The 18,199-nt window shown below is 41.5% G+C and overlaps 1 protein-coding gene across 8 annotated transcripts in view; it reads left to right on the top strand.

The window, feature by feature from the left end:
• Positions 1-18,199, top strand: part of OFD1 (oral-facial-digital syndrome 1) — a 36,195-nt gene that overhangs the window by 17,819 nt on the left and 177 nt on the right. For 6 of the 8 annotated variants that reach the window (XM_006759072.2, XM_015560877.1, XM_015560881.1 and 3 more), the window contains 12 exons: positions 519-592; positions 2,822-2,913; positions 3,852-4,041; positions 5,368-5,498; positions 6,024-6,135; positions 7,659-8,222; positions 8,733-8,859; positions 10,446-10,540; positions 11,508-11,621; positions 15,773-15,924; positions 16,601-16,756; positions 17,876-17,943. In XM_006759072.2, the coding sequence (XP_006759135.1) occupies positions 519-592; positions 2,822-2,913; positions 3,852-4,041; positions 5,368-5,498; positions 6,024-6,135; positions 7,659-8,222; positions 8,733-8,859; positions 10,446-10,540; positions 11,508-11,621; positions 15,773-15,924; positions 16,601-16,756; positions 17,876-17,943 (1,875 nt within the window). The remainder of the gene's footprint in view (positions 1-518; positions 593-2,821; positions 2,914-3,851; positions 4,042-5,367; positions 5,499-6,023; positions 6,136-7,658; positions 8,223-8,732; positions 8,860-10,445; positions 10,541-11,507; positions 11,622-15,772; positions 15,925-16,600; positions 16,757-17,875; positions 17,944-18,199) is intronic. The other 2 variants (XM_006759074.2, XM_015560880.1) reach the window with 2 other exon arrangements.

Genomic DNA, 18,199 nt, shown 5'->3' with positions numbered 1-18,199 from the left:
CCCCCAATCTCTGAACCAAAAAGTCTGCTAGTAGCAATTGGTGGAGATAAGTAAAACTGCTTGAAAGTGTGCCTTTAGTATTGCTAACCCAGACATGAAGGCGACCGTTGGCTCAGAACACTGTGCCCAGCTGAGGCAAAAGTTCTTTTGGTGGGGCAGAGGCAGATGGATGGGATGTTACTGACTTATTATCTTTTGGGATTTAGAGTCAGTTGTATCAGTGTAAATTTAACTTAATTTACTTTCTTGTGTCAGTCCAGACCACTGTAGAATAATTGTTCTTAGTAACCTCATAATAACATGAGTTTTCAGGACCCAGTTTACAGGATTGCAGCAGGCTTTTACTGGACCTTGTATATTCAGAATTTGGATCTCTGGCCTTAAGTACTGAGAGACCTTGAAGCTATGTATGGCCATGTTCATGCCCTTAGGCGCCTGGTGCCACAGAAGCTCACACATTGATAGGAATCTGTCCATGAAAGTGACAAGAAACTCATTTTAGTCATTCTCATTCTCAGGTATCAAATTGAGCTGAAGGACGACTACATTGCCAAAACTAACAAACTGGTTGAAGAAGACAGAAAGAATAAAGGTGAGTCGTTACTACAAAATTATACATTTTTTGCCCTTTCAATTTTACAAAATTTAAAAAATAATGATTGTTTTTCACTGTGTTTTTGCAAACCTTCCTGTTTAACCTTTTGTGTATTTACAAAGGTCAGTTATTTACTGGCAGGATTTTACCCAACTTTATATACATTTTTTATTTTTTAAAATATGTTTTTATTGATTTAGAGGAAGAAAGGGAGGGAGACAGAGAGATAGAAACATCTATGAGAGAGAAACATCGATCCACTGTTAACCAACTGAGCAACACAGACCAGGGCAAAATATAAAATATATATTTTTTAAACAAGAAAAGTGGTATATTAAAAATGACGCTTAACCTGAGAGAGAGTAGGGTATTCAGGATTTTTTTTTCTCCCGTCTACCTCCCTCCTTCCCTCCCTCCCTTTTGGCAATCATCAGCTTGTTAATTATATTTATGGATCTGTTTTTGTTTTGTTTATTTTTTAGATTCCACATATAAGTTAAATCATACGGTATTTGTCTTTCTCTGGGACTCACTTCACTTACCATAATACCCTCTAGGTCCGTCCATATTGTTGCAAATGGCAATATTTCATTTTTTTCTGTGGCTGAGTAATACTCCATTGAGTATATAAACCACATCTTTATCCATTCATGTATCGATGGTCATCTGGGTTGCTTCCATATTTTGGCTGTTACTAGTAATGATGCAGTGAACACAGACAGGGGTGCATACATATATCTTTTCAAATTAGTGTTTTTGGTTTTTTGGGGGTTATATGCCAAGAAGTAGAATTGCTGGATCATATGACAGCTCTATTTTTAATTTTCTGAGGACCCTGCATACTGTTTTTCATTGTGGCTGCACCAGTCTGCATCCCAACAACAGTGTATGAGGGTTTCCTTTCTCCACATCCCTGCCAGCACTTGTTTGTTGATTTATTGGTGATAGCCATTCTGATAGGTTCAAAGTGATATCTCATTGTAGTATTTACCTTGAGAGACTTCATTTTTTACTTACGGAAAATTTTATTTTAACTTCTCTGTCCCCTGTGACCCGGTTTCTTATTTCTTTAACTTCTAATATATTTTCATGCTTCATGATATTTTCACTTGACTATAACCCCCCTGAACTGTTGTAGAATTGGCCCAGGACTTCAACTTTCCAATCTCTAGGTATTTTACCTCTCAGTATATTTCTAGGAACTTGCCTGTGACAAGAAGTTGAACTTCAGTGGAAATTTCAAAGGACTTCTTGGAGTAAACCAGGGCTGGGTACTTGATGGATACCTGTAAGGACACCCAGCGTGTGGCTGCTACTTCCTTAGGAATTAGTACCATTATGTAGTCAGCTAATTATTTTTGATGATATATCTGCATAGTAGACTTGTATTAGATGAAGTGAAAATGACAAAATAGTGACTATAAAATCATAAGACAAATCTTTGTGTTTAAGGAAATTCAGATCTTTGGGCATGAGGGCTCTGAGAACCTGGTGTAACTCTGGTTGGTATGTGTGATAGGAGGAAGCTCACCAAATATGTGACCGTTAGGACTAACTTCCGTCACCTGTTGGGTAAAAGGGCTTATTTCTTTCTTTCCCTTCTGATTTTGGGCTCTGACACCTGCTATTTTTTTTTTTTTTTAGCAAGAGAAAATAACTAAATTTAATACATACATACATACGGGAACTTTGCATACATGAGTCAGAGACTCTCCCATGTAGGAGAGGTTCAGAAATAGAAAGGGAACATCTATAATAATAAAAGCATAATATGCTAATTAGACTGAACAGCCAAACGACCTTCCAGACATCCTTTTGGTTGAAGCCACGGCATTGGGGGCTGAGGCAGAGGTGGTTAGGGGTGATCAGGCAGGCAGGTGAGCAGCTAGGGGCAATCAGGCAGGCAGGCAGAGGTGGTTAGGGGTGATCAGGCAGGCAGCAAGAAGTTAGGGGTGATCAGGCAGGCATGCAGAATGATTAGGGGCGATCAGGCAGACAGGTAGAGTGGTTAGGGGCACTCAGGCAGGCAGACAGGCAAGCAGTTAGGGGCAATCAGGCAGGCAGGCAGGCAGGTGCGCGATTAGGAGCCAGCAGTCCTGGACTGACACCTGCTATTTTAGATGATGAAATAATGGTCATTAGGTCTGACATTGGCCATAAATTCTTAAATGAGTTCTGTATCCACTAGAAAAACATGATGTTTAATTGGTTGGCTCTCTCTTTCAGAAAAAGCTATGCTTTTGCAAGAGCAGCTGTTGGCTCTTAATTCAAAAAAGGAAGAACTCTATCATTGTGCAACTCGTGTGAAAGAACTTGAGGTAATTGCTAAGCCTATTTTTTGAAATAGATGTTAGGCAGTATATGGAATTTTAGTGTCAGTCATACATAATTTAGCTTGTTACTGGACTATTATATGACTAAGAAGGTGGTGGCCCAACTTAAATTTTCCTTTCAGTCTTAGTCTCCTAGGGAAGCGTGGGAAGTACATCCTTTGGGGCCTGGAGTTCTGCTTGAATCCTGTGTCTCTCCCTTACTGCTTGTGTACCTCAGACAAGTTCCTTAACATTGGGGTGCTGCCCACATTGCATGGTGTTTGAGGTTCCTTGGTGTGCTGACTTACATGCCTAACCCATAGCAGGTGGCCAGTGCATTTTAGTTTCTGCCTCAGCCTCTTCTTCCCTTCCTATCAGCAGAAGGTGAAAATTCCTATCGTTACATCGGGATCTTCCAGGTTAAAACAGAATGAAATGTGTTTTTCACATGCCGCGTTACTTTCCTTCTGTTCATCACATGTGCTATCTGAAGGACAGAGCTAGAACTTGACATACCTGAATATATTGTGCACATAAAATGTATTTTTGCAGCTGCAATGACTTATTTGAGAACTTTGTAGGCGTTTGTATGCAAACATGAGATGTACAAAGAAAAGGAAAGCGCCTACAGCATGTTTGTGACAGTTCACTTTTTCATATTTGAGAACTGCTAGTCTATGATTGCTATTGGGACTTTAGTTGCATCTTGAAAATGGGTGTTAACTTAATCAGAAGCACTTGCTTTGTAGGCTAGGATTCTGCATAAGTATAAGGTTGGATGAATTTCCCCCGAGTCAGGCTCTTCTTACTGCAGAGAATAAGACTTCTGTCCAGTGACCTTAATTACATTGTGATGCCCAGCTTAAAGCAGCCCTCCAGCTTTTGCGTAAGCAGTACTGCAGTCACTGTTCATTGAAAAATGCAAGTTTTTTTTTCAATTCCAGCTTGAGCTTGAGTCTCTCAAGTCCCAGTGCTTGGCAATAACCAAGCAAAACCACCTGCTGAATGAAAAGATGAAAGAGATGAGTGACTATCCATTTCTAAAAGAAGAGAAACTAGAGCTTCAGGCTCAAAATAAATTACTTATGCAACAACTGGAAGAGAGCAGAAATGAAAACGTGCATCTCTTAAACTGTATGTCTTTTTCCTGATTTGCATGTCTTTGTAATTCGTATTAGCTTAGTATTATGAAACTGCTTGGTAATACCTGTAAAGGGAGGCTTCAATCAGAAAAATTTTATGCACTTAAGATTCTCGATTTGAAGTTACTGCCTTTTTGCTTGCTGTTATATTAGTAGTGTCACTAAGAAGAAATACTTTTAAACTGTACAAATCTGCCTCTCTGGACTGTACCAGTTTCCCCTCACCCTCTGCTGTTCAGGTTTGGCCAGTGGGGTCACCCTCACGCTGGGAAGGAGGGATGAGAGTGAGGTGAGGTGGTTGTTATCTCCTCCCTGCCATCCCCCCCCCCCCCCAAACTGTGTACATTGGCTGTGGGCTGGCCCTGTGCCTCTCACTCAGGTAAGATCCCAGGGCTTGCGGGATGGCCTCTCACCAGCACTCTGTGCCTATGCCAGCTCATTCTCTCCACTTCTGGGAATTCTTCCCACCCTGACCCTCTAGGCCAGTAGTTCTCAACCTTCCTAATGCCGCGACCCTTTAATACAGTTCCTCATGTTGTGGTGACCCCCAACCATAAAATTATTTTCGTTGCTACTTCATCACTGTAATTTTGCTACTGTTATGAATCGTAATGTAAATATCTGATATGCAGGATGTATTTTCATGGTTACAAATTGAACATGATTAAATCATAGTGATGAATCACAAAAACAATATGTAATTATATATGTGTTTTCTGATGGTCTTAGGCGACCCCTGTGAAAAGGTCGTTCGACCCCCAAAGAGGTTGCGACCCACAGGTTGAGAACTGCTCTAGTCCCAAGGAGGGTTAACAGCATGGCCCCATAACTAGCCCAGGGAACGACACCATCTTTTGTGGCTACCCTACATGAGTTAGCCTTTATTAGAGGCTTCTTCTGTGACTGAGATGGGGGAACTCCATCTGCTGCCTGCTTGGACCCCAAGTGCTGCTGATAGATGGATAGATCAGATTGTACCCAGGGGTAGTCATCACCAGGTTCTGAGGAGGGCTCCTTCTGTGCCTTCTGTGGGTGGTAGAGGAAAGAGGTGGGCTTTCAAGTTAATTTGAGGATTTGAAAGAATTTTTTTTTAAACTTGGAATGAGAGTAGGAAGAGTAGTGAAGTTTGCATTTGCATGCATTAAATTCTGAAATTTGAGAGTCAGGATTACCCAGTCCATTCCAAAGAATTAATATACTGTTAACTACATGTGTACAAAAAAAGAGAAAGAACAATTTAAAATCTCCTTAGCTGCTTTTGCTAAGTGAAATGAGAAAACTTACTGTTGATAATCACTAGGCTTTTTTACCTTCTTAGGCATAGCTCAGCCATCTCCTGAGCTGGTAAATTTACAGAAACAGTTAAAGGAAGCAGAAGCTACTATCGTGTTAGGGCATAAGGAGTTTGAAAACCACAAGGAAGCTATGCACAGACAGCTGCAGAGTGAAGTGAGTACTGCTCTTTGGTTGGCCAGGTGTCAGGCCAGTCCACTGTGTACACATGTAAACTTGGCATATGTCATGCCATTGTAAATCAGATTGATTTTAACATCAAAAATTACTCCCCCACTATGCTAAGGTATCCTTTTCATCTGAGAAAATGCGCGAGTGATATGACTATAGTCAACAGTAATAAAATCCTGAGGAAAGCAAACTCATATAAATACAAAATTGTCCAAGTCCCAGTGGTGCCCACTAGTGTGTCTCTTGGTTCTTGCCCCTGTGACTTAGAACTATTGACACACTCTGATGTCTGCCTCATGCCCTGTAGAGCTGTTCTTTGAGATGGGTGAAAATGGAGGTGGGAAACTTTTGTGCTCTGTTGTTTTCTAGGGCCCTGTGGATTACAGGCATAAAGCTGTTCAGAATGGGCAAAACGGAAAAGAGAATAAGCCCAATAAAAGATTTGTTCCTTTTGAAGTGAACTGGGATTTCTTTTACATTGATTTCTTTCCCTTCTCTAAATCTTTTCAGATTGAGCATTCTGCAAAGCTGAAGGCCCAGATATTAGATTATGATGCCTCTGTAAAGAGCTTAAATATGCAAGTGGTTGACTTAAAATTGCAACTGAAACAAACTCAGACAGGTTAGAAACATTTTTAACCTATAAATGTGTACATGTATGTGTAAAGCTTCTGATGTATGTGGAAATATAATGATCATTACTGAAATTTTAGTAATTCTCAGTAGGGGAAAAGCCATAGAAATATGCCATCTTAGAAGTAAAACTCCCTGTCCATTTCAGGAATACCAACCGGTCATCAGCTAACGTGACTTGCTTTTATAAGTTCCCCTGTGGCTTGGGAGAGTCTTATACCCCAAACAGAAAGGTGTGGTGATGCACCTCAAATTTATTATGGACCTAGGCTTTTTCATATTTGTTACCCCGATAATAAGATCAATCTGACTCTTTAGTGGTTTTACATGTTCCTTCAGAGATGAGTAAGCATATGGGAGAAGTGGGTGGCTTTTGTCACATTGGCATACATAACATTGATTCTATATAATGTTTTCGTTTTTGCACCCTGATTTTGAGGTTAGTTGATTGACCTTAGGCACATTTAACTGGGACACATCAGACACTCGGAAGGGTTACTGCTATTATGTTGTTATTGCATGTTTTCCATGAGGATGCTGCTATCTGCCCCTTCCTACTTCATAACTGAAGCTGAGCTACCTGTTTTGCTGCTTTGAAGCTCAGAGGAAGTTTCTCTGTGTTAGCAGTTGAACTAGTTTCCACACTTCCTGGTCTTGAGCCTCTCTTCTTTCCTTCTCAGTTCTTGCTCTCTTCTCCCACACTAGTTTTGTTTTTATCTCTACTCATTTCTACTCCTTCCTGTTCCTTATTTCCTCTCAATTTGCCAAACTGCCCACAGCTGAAATCACAGTGATCTCGAATGATGAAAAATAGTTGGAGGATGGAACCTTTTCAAACACATTCCTTCTCTGGAGGCATTGCCGGAGAGTAGCAGCCACAAGACTGGCTGTGCATGTACTGGCTTTGCTTAGGGAGTCCCAGCGTCTATACACCTCACTACTTGTGTGACCCAGCCTCAGCCCCTACCTGTAATGTGGGAGGAGGAGAGTTGTTAGCCTTGTTGTGGCTGCAGGTCCACACACCCTTTTCTGAAACTTGGGCCCTACAGTGGTTTTGCCACAGCCCTGGGAGTTCCTTTAGTGAACCATGTTTGCAGTCAAATGTATGACTGTCCTTGCTGGGTAGAATAAATAGAGATTATGAAAGGGTTTGCATCAGTTCAGGTCAAGTTTATCAACCAAGTGAGTTCAGGTCCGCTTAGGCTTTGCAATCAAATAAATTATGAATAAGTTCTCAGAGCTTTCTGGATATTAAGATTGTGTATTATGGATCGTGAAATAATAATTATGTATTAAGAAAGAAGGCCTAAAAAAAGGCCCATGAAGCTGTAGCTGGTACATAAAAGCTCCCAATAAATGCTAATAAATAATTAGTATTACCATGGCTTCAGAAACTGTTTAGTGTGCATGTTTGTTCTTATTACTACCTCCTTTCACTTTTCAAAAAATAATTCTCAAGCATATTTGAATTTTCTCTGCTCACTCATCACATTATCTCTGTGTAACCTGCAGCCCTAGAGAATGAAGTGTACCGCAATCCAAAGACAGCTGTGTTCTCTCGCTCTGCCAGCGGGTTCATGGGGCCTCCTCAGGATGAAAGAAACAGGAATCTCTTGAAAAACCTTCTCAAACAGGAACAGCTGATGGCAGACACAATTGCAGCAAGGGTCTTAAATTATACAAATGCAAGCACGGATGGTAGCTCTCCAGATTCTGAAATTGAGTTTGTAGCCAGCACCAAAGCAAGAATGAAAGAGCTAGAGCGCGAGGCTGAAAGCTTAGAAAAAGCTTTCCTAGATTACCGTGATAGAGTTGGTCAGTACCCTGCCGCTAGAAGCCCAGTAACATCCAAGAGTCTGCCACCTGTGCACTTGGAAGAAACTCTCAAGAACATCCTTTCGGGTTCCTCAGGAAGACGTACTTTTGCAGAGGAAGCAGCTGTGCCCAAGAATCGTGCAGGCGGCGTGGTAGAAGCGCTGGGCGATGCAGCCTCACGGCTCTGCAGAGGCTCTAACAGACGCCTTTCCTCCCCGCCTCTTGCTAGAAGATGCCTTGATAGTGAAATGTATCTGGAAGGTAAGCTTTTGCAGAAAGGGTTGCAGGACTTGGATGGTCCTCAGTGGACCTCTTATCTGAGTAAGAGGGAACCCTAGACAGCAGGAAGGAGCAGAAAGCTCATGCTTAGCTGAGCCTCGGAAAACCCAGGGCCTGAGAAATCTCTAGTTGTGTCCTCACTGCACCTGTGGTTGCCTGCTTACCAGCAGCTTCTCCCCTATGGCACAACATTGGTGTGGGAAGCAATGCGATAGAGTGGCAAGTTCCAGCATTTTGCTTGGCATGCAGCTGTGTTCAGAGAATAACAATGGCTTTTCCCTTACTACTGATTAGTTTTATACATTTTATTGTAATCACTGCAATTTCATTTAGGTGCTTGAATCGTTAATGCTATAGGCCCTTTATACATCATACTCAACTGTTTGCAAGGATAGATAACAGAATTTCTTTTCAAACTAATAGAACTTAGAAACCACGTAGCTTTTTTTCTCCGTGTAATTTATTCTTGTCCTGATATCTTCTGCCCCTTAGGTCTGTGCCAATCCCAAGTTGCTTTTCCCAGTTCTTGTCCAGAAAGAATGTTCCAGACTTCACCAACTGAGTCTAGGCACAGCCTCTCCTGCCATTCGCTCTCACGCTCTCCGGAGCAGAAAGCTGAGTAAGTCCCATGTTCTGATTGGCCCAGCCAAGTCTGGTTAGCTGAATGGGGTCTCAGCCCCGACTTGTGTGGTGGTTTTATTTATTTATTTTTTAAAAAATGTATTTTTATTGATTTCAGCGAGGAAGGGAGGAGAGAGAGAAAAAAAATAGAAACATCAATGATGAGAGAGAGTCATTGATCGGCTGCCTCCTGCACACCCCCTACTGGGATTGAGCCTGAAACCCGGGAATGTGCCCTTGACCAGAATCAAACCCGGGACCCTTCGGTCCGCTGGCCAACCCTTCAGTCCGCTGGCCGACGCTCTATCTACTGAGCAAAACCAGCTAGGGCTTGTATGGTGTTTTAAAGTGACGCTCAGGACCACGTGGAGTGTAGAATTTGCAGTTAGATTGCAAGATGATGTGTGACCTTTGAGAATCTGAATTACTTCGGGAAAATTCCTCTTAGTAAATAAGTAATTTCTCTTTGTTTGCTAAACCTGATGTGTGCACTACGGTGGCAATAAGCATCTTCATAGTTCCATGAATAGACTTGGTGTATAGAGATAAAAAAGCAACATACAAAACCTGCAAAAGCAAATAAATTCAGTTTATTTTTAAACGTGAAGTAGTTTCACGCATCATTGAAAAGTCATTTAAACATATTTTGGGCCTGGCTGGTGTGGCTTGAGCATTGCCCCATGAACCAGGAGGTCACGGTTCCATTCCTGGTCAGAGACATGCCTGGGTTGCGGGCTTGATCTCTGGTAGGGGGCGTGAGGAAGCAGTCGATCAATGATTCTCATCACTGATGTTTCTGTCCTTCTCTCCTCCCTTCCTCTCTCTGAAATCAGTAAAAACACTTTAAAAATATTTTGGTATTTAAGTCCAAACAAAGCAAATTCTAATTTGTCTATTGAGATAAATTCTGAATTGATAGTGGGTTGTAGGGTCTGACTATTGAAGCAGAATGGAGTAGACGTATGTAGAAGCTAGGCTGTGAGTCACCCAGGCTGGGATTGAGTCACATGTGGGACTCCTGTCTGTGCCTGATCCTTATGGAAGGAGACTCTGATTCCTTAGTTCTGTTCTCCAGGCTGGACATCTGTCTGCATACCGATTCAGTCCCAGTGTACAGAGTTGAAAACTGGCGCATGTACCCATCATGGTTCTAATGCATGTAATGTATATGTATTTACATTGCGCTCTCATGATAAAGCCAAGAGGAGAAACAGGACACCCATGTGGGAGTTAGGGCTTGTAGTATTGCATCTTCAGCTAACTCAGGTTGATTCTGTATAGAATTTGTTCTTTTCAAAAAATGTTTTGTGGTTCTTGAAGAAATAAACAGCATTGAGAGTGTCGGCGATAGTGCCTGCCTCACAGTATAAGGTGGTTCTGCAGAGTGCCCGAGCTAATGTCTTGATTGCTGGGAATGATGCCTGGTGCGTGGAGAGTGCCCAGTGCAGGGCAGCTCTCATTCTCACTGAGCACAGTTCATTCTCTAGAGCCTTTTCCAGAGTCACAAAGGCTTTTCATAGTCCTGTGCTCTTGGTTTCACCCTATTACAGCTTCACACTCATGAATTTTATTTTTCCAACCTAGTCTTTATCAAATACAAACTGAACAAGACTGTGAATTTTCAAATGAGGACGAACTATCTTTTAAGGATGATGAGGAACTTGAATCATCTTTTGAATGTAAGTTCAAATTTAAGTACTGGTTTTTTAAAAGTTGAAAATGTTGAAAGCTTAAGTTTTGGTGAAACATACCCATTGTTATAAAAATCAAAGTGGTTATAAATTACGACATTTGTATTTTGTGATAAAAACAAAGATATATTGCTTCGTTTTTATATCAAAGATTTTCAAGGGTACATTTGAGTTCCATTTTTCTAAAATTTCAGGATAACGAATAATTTCAAAGTTGGAGCTAATCCCATAAGTGAACCCTTCACTTAATTTGCCAAGTTTGGGATTACTTCAGATTTAAAATAAGTGATTTTTGAATTTGTTTTATTTCTTTTTATGGACTATGAAGATGCCAAGTTATTTCCTTTAAGTTATACAGATTCTGTCGACTGCTTCAGATGTAGAAAACTCATTCTTAGTGAAAGAATGGAGGTGAAAGTATATTAGCTTCCTTGTCTGGAAACTGGAGTCCTGGCTCTGGCCCTGCCTTAGAGTGTTCTGTAGGAGCCTACTGCTTAAGTACAAAATTGGGATGTAGAGTCAGTTAGCTCTGAGGTTCTCTCCAGCCTGGGAAAATTTTATATTTGTATGTAACCTACCATTTCGCCATTGAACTTCATCACCAAGTCAAAGTATATTTTGAACACTTAAATGAAAGGCCTTAGTAAAACTTGGAAATTTTTTGCAGCTAACCTTAATTGTATTAATGCCTTGCTATTTAAATGGAGTTCAAATAATTGTCAGCAAGCCAGGTGAATTCTTCTGTCACTTTCCTGTTGGGTTATGAATCTAGTTTTGAAAACAAATCTAATTCTTTAAGAACACTTTGAGAAGCAAATACATTGGCAAGTGGTTATGCTGAAACGTTTTAGGATTAATTCTGTAGGGAACGTTCTGGCCTGGTTGCTTTGGTTGAGACTTGAGCATTACGCGATGAGTTACTCCTACACTGCACTGCCTTCTCTTGCTGTTGCAGCGGACATGCCAATGCAGTTTGAAGTGAATGGCCTCCACCCTGGTGGCGACATGTCTTCCTTGGGCATGGCTGCAGCCGCTCTGCCTAACAGATCTCTCTCCTCTCAGTATCCAAGTAAGTTTTCCTTGGTGGTAACTACAGGTAGTATGATGGGTACTGAACACCAGTCTGTGCCCTGTAAGTTATTTCATGTATTGTGGGAGTAGTTACTGTGAGCATAAATTATTCAAAGTCTTAGTCGGGGGTGTTAGCAATGTTAATGACATTTCTGAAGTAACTCCCAATCTGAACATGTAAAGAGGAGAAAACTGTGAAGGAAAGGCTTCTCATTTATTCTTCCGGGCCAATGGCTTTTAATATGTTTTCCTTGTCCAAAGTCTGACAGAGCAGTTACCTTTCTGCTTAAGACACTTTAGCAAAAACCATTCCATCTTGAGAAATTAGAGTGTAACAGTGAAATGGTGGTTAATACCCATATACATCTTCAGTGTGATTGGTATGTTAATATTTGTTTCCTTCATGACTTTAAAAATTAGGACAGGAAAACCTTTATGTTTCAGTTTTCAGAAGAACTGATGATACTGGAGGAAAAGTATTTATCAGACTTGTCTGGCCCACTTTCTCTTTCCTTTTAGCTTCTCCAGCTTACCCACTTCCTTCACCAGTGTGGATGCGCAGGGAGGAAAGCGGTAGGGGAGACTAGAGCTTTGCTCCTGCCAGGTCCTATTCTCCTTGAACCGAAGGGTTTAAGCCTTAAGCTTGAAAGGAAATTCCTCAAGTAAAACTACCTCTTGTCCTCCCAGTGTTTGGGCAGGACTGTCACGCCCAAAACCTATGTGTGCAAAGCCTCTTGTAAGTAGTTTCTTGGTTTAAGTCATCATACTCAGGGATATGAGGAATTGCTAAATGAAGCAGGAGACTCTGAAAGGGTTGATGTTGCTGATTCCAGACTAAATCATTCTGGAAAACACTCATTCAGCGAGACTTGATCAAGAACCTTCTGTGTCCTGGGCACTGGGCATACTGAGGTGGGCCAACCCAAAGCCCTTGCTTCCTAGAGCTTCTAGTGGGGAAATTGGACAGTCAGCCATCACCGAGGACCTCCGATGGGTACCCAGTAGTGGCAGTAGCTACCCAAGAGTGGATGTGATAGGCATTTGGCAGAGACCTGGGTGAACAGGGAATAAAAATAACAATACAATAAGGCAAACAACCGAGTTGATAGGTGTTCTGCCTCTGAGATGTAATGTAAATTATAATAATAGCTTTTAAAATTATTCTTAGTGTGTTTACATTGATGATTGAAAGATTCTCTTATATCATCATTTCCCCTGTTCATCTGGGTACAAAGGGAAATGAAAAAGTCTGAAACTTGCTCTCTTTGAGGTGCCCAGTGGAAATGCTACTTTTCTTTGCTCTTACATCCAAAGAGGTTTCTGTATGTTACTCTGCATCTACAAAGTACAGTCATGCACCACTTAACAGCTGGCATATAGTCTGAGAAATGTGTCCTCCAGGGATTCATCGTAGCGCCAAGATCAGAGTGCAGTTATGTAAACCTAGATGGTACAGCCTCCTGTGTACCCAGGTTGTGTGGTCTAGCCCAGTGGTCGGCAAACTCATCAGTCAACAGAGCCAAATATCAACAGTACAATGATTGAAATTTCTTTGGAGAGCCAAATTTTTTAAACTTAAACTATATAGGTAGGTACATTGTTATTAACACATTGTTTGCGGGTAGTTTTTATCGTGTGCTAACAGGTGGCACGGGCCATTTTTGCAGTTGATAGATTGATAAGAGCCGCATGTGGCTCGCGAGCCGCAGTTTGCCAACCACGGGTCTAGCCTATTGCCCCTTGGCTACAAGCCTATACAGCATGCTACTGTACAAAACACAAGATTAAATCAAGCACAAGAGAAAATGATGCCATCAAGTGACATGGTAATAAACATGAGGTATATGAGAATGCTGTCCGCACAACATGGGATGCTGTTTTATAGCAAACTTTTTTTTATCAGTAGAAAGACAAAACTATAAAATAATGATAAAATGTATAGTATAGTAAATACATAAACCAGTGACATGGCCATTTATTATCATTATCAAGTATTAGGTACTAGCCGTAGTTATATGACTGGTAGCACAGTGGCTTAGTTTGCATCAGCATCTCCGCAGACACATGAGTAATGTGTTGCGTTACGTTACCATGTGGTGATGGCTGCACCACTAGGCAACAGTGATTTTTCAGCTCCATTATAATCTTATGGGACCACCATCATATATGTGGTCCGTTGTTGACCGAGATTTTGTTTTGCAGTACATCACTGTATACTCAGCAATGATGTAGTCCTTTTTTTCTTTATCTTTTAAAGTCAAGCAACCAAACAGCGTTTCTATTTTGAGGTTGCTATTCCATGTGATAAAGTGATGCCATTTAGGAGTAACCATTCTTCCAGCAGCAAGGAGGAGATTGCATTTCTGTCTGTGGAAATGAGCAGCTGTCTCCTCTGATATTTGAATTTCATAACCAGGACTATGAGACCGAGAATGTGTTTCCTCTGTCCTGTTGATAAAACTAACTCAATTCCTGACAGGGACTTGGAACAAAAACCTTTAAAGTCCTCTGGTGAACCTGTGAGTTTGTCTCTTAGCATTGCTGGGGGGAAAGTTTAGCAGGAGAAAGGCAAGCATAATGCTCTGTGGGATTGACATTGAGTTAAACCTGTGAAACGTGGGGACTTGTGCTTTGAGTTAGAGCAGTGGTTCTCAACCTTGGCTGCACATTAGAATCACCTGGGAATCTTTTTAAAATCCTGATTTCTGGGTCTCATCCTCCAGAAATTCTGTTTCTTTGTTACTCATGTTGTGGCCTCACCCCATAACAAAGAAACCGAATTTCTGGAGGATGAGGCCCAGAAATCAGGATTTTAAAGATTCCCAGGTGATTCTAATGTGCAGCCAAGGTTGAGAACCACTGAGCTAGAGGGAATAGACAAATAATTAAAGCCCAGAACAATAGATGTAGGACAGACATACATGGTTGTGACAAGGCAGGTACAAAATACTGTGTGAATGTTGTGGTGGAGAGGTAACTGTCACTTTAGAAATAAGGAGGACCTCACTGAGAAGGAGGCACTTAAGTGGGGGCTTGCTCAGGGCTAGGGTTTTATGGGAGAGGTGGGAGGAAGGGGGTGTCAGGTTAGGGAGAGAGTGAAAGCAAAGCACAGAACAAGGAAGGGTACAGTTGGATTCAGCCAGCAGTGTGTCTGCTGCTTAAGATGCAGTGTTCCCAGTGCAGAAGAAGGGTGCTATAGCAAGTCCAGAAAGAAAAAAGGAGATTGTCAGAGCCCAGAGCACAGTGGGTCTGGACTCCACCAGAACAGATACAGCAATAGAAATCCAGGTCTTCTCTTCAGGAAATGACAGGCACTGATGAAGGTGGGTTGCTTGAACAGAGACTAATGCCAGGGAGAGCACACTGACTAGGTTATTTTAGCCGCAGCTATCTAGGTAAATGGTGAGAGGGACTCTAGTTGCAGCAAGGTGGGGAGTTAGAACCTGTAAGCCCTGATGGCTGAGTGAATGTAGTGTAGAAAGGCATGATTAAAGGGACAGGAATGGTAACTTCAGGTGTGAAGCTGATGTGGGATTTTCGTGTGTTGATGGCAGGGAACTGGTCAGAAACATGGGTGTGAGGCTGGGGGAGAGATCAGGACTAGAGAAATAGCCGTGGGAATGATCAGGGCAGAGCCAATAGCTGAAACCCTAAGAAAGGATCAGCCCAGGGGAAGTGGGGAATGACAGTGAGATGATTAGGGGGGTGAAGGGGTGGAGTGCTGGTTTTGTACTGGGCGGGAGAGGCTTGAGTGCCTTTGTGGGAGTCCAGAAGAGTTATAAATTAGGGACTAATGGTTAATGCAGAATCCTAAATGGAGTTAGATTATAACCAATTGTGGAGACAGAAATGCAGGGCTTGGGGAGGGCAGAGGAAGGAGAAAGGGGGTAAGGAGGATAAAAAAAAATGTGATATGGAGGGGAGGACAGTTGAAGTTGTTTGTGATAAAGGTGACTTGTGTTCATCTCAGTAAAGTAAAAGGCAGGTGCCATGCCAGGAGTGGGGCTGGGGGCTTCGAGACCATGAAGTTGGATCAGCAGGCCAACACAGTCAACTGAGAATGGAGCAGGGACACCTGCAAACCAGACCTGCATTTGTTGGAAAAACTGATGCTGGAAGCTACCTGCTTTTTATTTTCTGCCCCTTTAGATGGAGATGAGAAAGAAGTTAGAGAAGAGAGTGAAGAAGAAAGAATATGGAACCTGTTGAAAGAACAAAAGCAGAGAGAAGATAAAAGACAGAGTGAACAGAAAGCTTTGGAAAAGGAACGAAGAGAACTAGAAAAACTGGATGAAGAAAGGGTAATAGTTATAGCTCAGTTCTCCATGTTAGTTTCTGCATGGTACACCTTTATTGTGAGTCTTTAGTGTCCCCTAAAGACATAGCAGTAGGGTAACTTTCAAAAAGCCTGCCACAGGCATCCCGATCCTCTCATGTGCTTCAGTCCACTGAGAAGGGGAGTTTTGCAAGCCTGTGGGCATGCATTCTCAACTGGTCCTAAAAACACACCTGGAAAGGGGGTGTACTCTGCTTTGCTGTAGATCTTTCCTGTGTAAGTGGGGTTTCCAGGTCAGCTGGCTGGGACCAGAGGAAACCCGGGAGGTGGCTTCCTCAGGCTGCCCTGCCCTCCTCCCTCCTGATTGTCTTTGCCCTTCTATGTCTGGATTCTGGTCCCAGACAGATGGATTACACTGCCGCTTTGCATGCCTGTTGGACCTTACATAGATTAATCTTCCGTATCATGTTCCTTGAACTTCTGGTTCATTTGGTCTAGAGCACAAGACCCTTTAGGCAAAGTAACCCCATCCTTCATTACATGACTTGTCTGTCCCCCTTTGATGGTAGCAATGACTTCATTGAAAAAAAAAAGGAAAAGGTTTTCTGGTGTGTACATTTTACGTAAAGAATCAGAGTTATATATAGTATTGTGTTTTTAAAATGTGTGATTTCCTATTTTGCTGGCCATCTATTTGACAGCGGATAATTGAAGAATCTTTGAAGACTGAAATGGACAAAGAATTAGAAGAGAGTCTTCAAGAAGAAATAGAGGACGAATCTGCTTGTGGTGAAAATGCTTTGGAGAAATATATGAAAATCATCCAGGGGGACCAAGACCCAAAGATGGTGGATAAGGTACTGATGCTGTAAACCGGAGGTTTGTGGGTGTGGGCGCGAGGGCTTCTGTGGTTTGTTAGGAAACTTTGGGATTGGAGTCTGCCTTCTCTATCCCATTGTATGCTGTAAGTGTCTGTAGATCAGCGGTTCTCAACCTGTGGGTCACGACCCCTTTGGGGGTCGAACGACCCTTTCACAGGGTCACCTAAGACCATCGGAAAACACATATATAATTACACACTGTTTTTGTGATTAATCACTATGCTTTAATTGTTTAATTTGTAGCAATGAAAATACATCCTGCATATCAGATATTTACATTACGATTCATAACAGTAGCAAAATTACAGTTATGAAGTAGCAACGGAAATAATTTTATGGTTGGGGGTCACCACAACATGAGGAACTGTATTAAAGGGTCGCAGCATTAGGAAGGTTGAGAACCACTGCTGTAGATGCAAGCGACGGATCTTCCCCATATGCCACATGCATCTATAAAAACAAAATGTTTTCCCTAAGTGGGAGCCCTGGCCAACTTTAAAATCATTTTTCGTGAGAATTTTCAGCTGAAAATATTTAAGAACACCTGAATTGTGAGTAATATATTTATTTTTATAGTACTCATTGCAAATTGATTTTTTAAACTCATAATATCGTGGTATGTGGGGATGCTTTCCATTTTGGATGTGTGGCAATTAACTGGCTATTGGAGACAAAAAGGTAAAAGCAGAGAAAATCCAAAGTTCAAATGTAGCCTCGAGTCTCTTAAGTGTATTACATTCTTGATAAAATTTTGTCGCTTTTGCTTGGGTAAAGATTGAACAGATCTTGATTTGTCAAGGTTGAGATGTCTCATTATTTTCAGAACAAGAATGAAATTAATGAAATTTCTGTCAATTAATAACAAATGCATTGGTACTATCTAAGACATGAATATGTTACATAAGTCTGGAATACTATGGCTGTTGAGAATGCACACGGGATAGTTTGAGCTTGCTAAATTTCATGTCTAAAAGTCACCTTTTTGGACTCTTAAATTATATTTCAAAAAGTTCTCAGAGATATCAGAAGTCTTTAATAAAATTAATACATTAACACATAACTAATTTCAAAATTATTCTTCCCCCTCTTTATCAGAGCTCAATAAGGAGTGTTGGAGAAGGCTCGCAAGTGGACTCGCTGCCCTCTAGTGACAAAGATGAAAGGTATGCCTTCCCTACTATTGTGTTCTTACCCCAATGATTATCAGATTGCTGGCTTTGTCAGCAATGGCACCATTCAGATGTAGTCTGCCTTTAAGAAATTATTGAACTAATCAAATTACTGACATCAAAACAAATCTGTTGCATGTTGAAGTTTTGATATTGCTAGTGATAGAAATTAAGTGAGGGCAGAAACCCCACAGGGAAGGAATAGGAACATTAGAAAAGTCCCCAAATGAACTGACAAGATTAACAAATT

This window comes from Myotis davidii, unplaced genomic scaffold, assembly GCF_000327345.1.
Source record: "Myotis davidii unplaced genomic scaffold, ASM32734v1 scaffold216, whole genome shotgun sequence".
In the NCBI taxonomy this organism is placed as follows: Eukaryota; Metazoa; Chordata; class Mammalia; order Chiroptera; family Vespertilionidae; genus Myotis; species Myotis davidii.
This window is presented reverse-complemented; position numbering and strand designations above follow the sequence as displayed.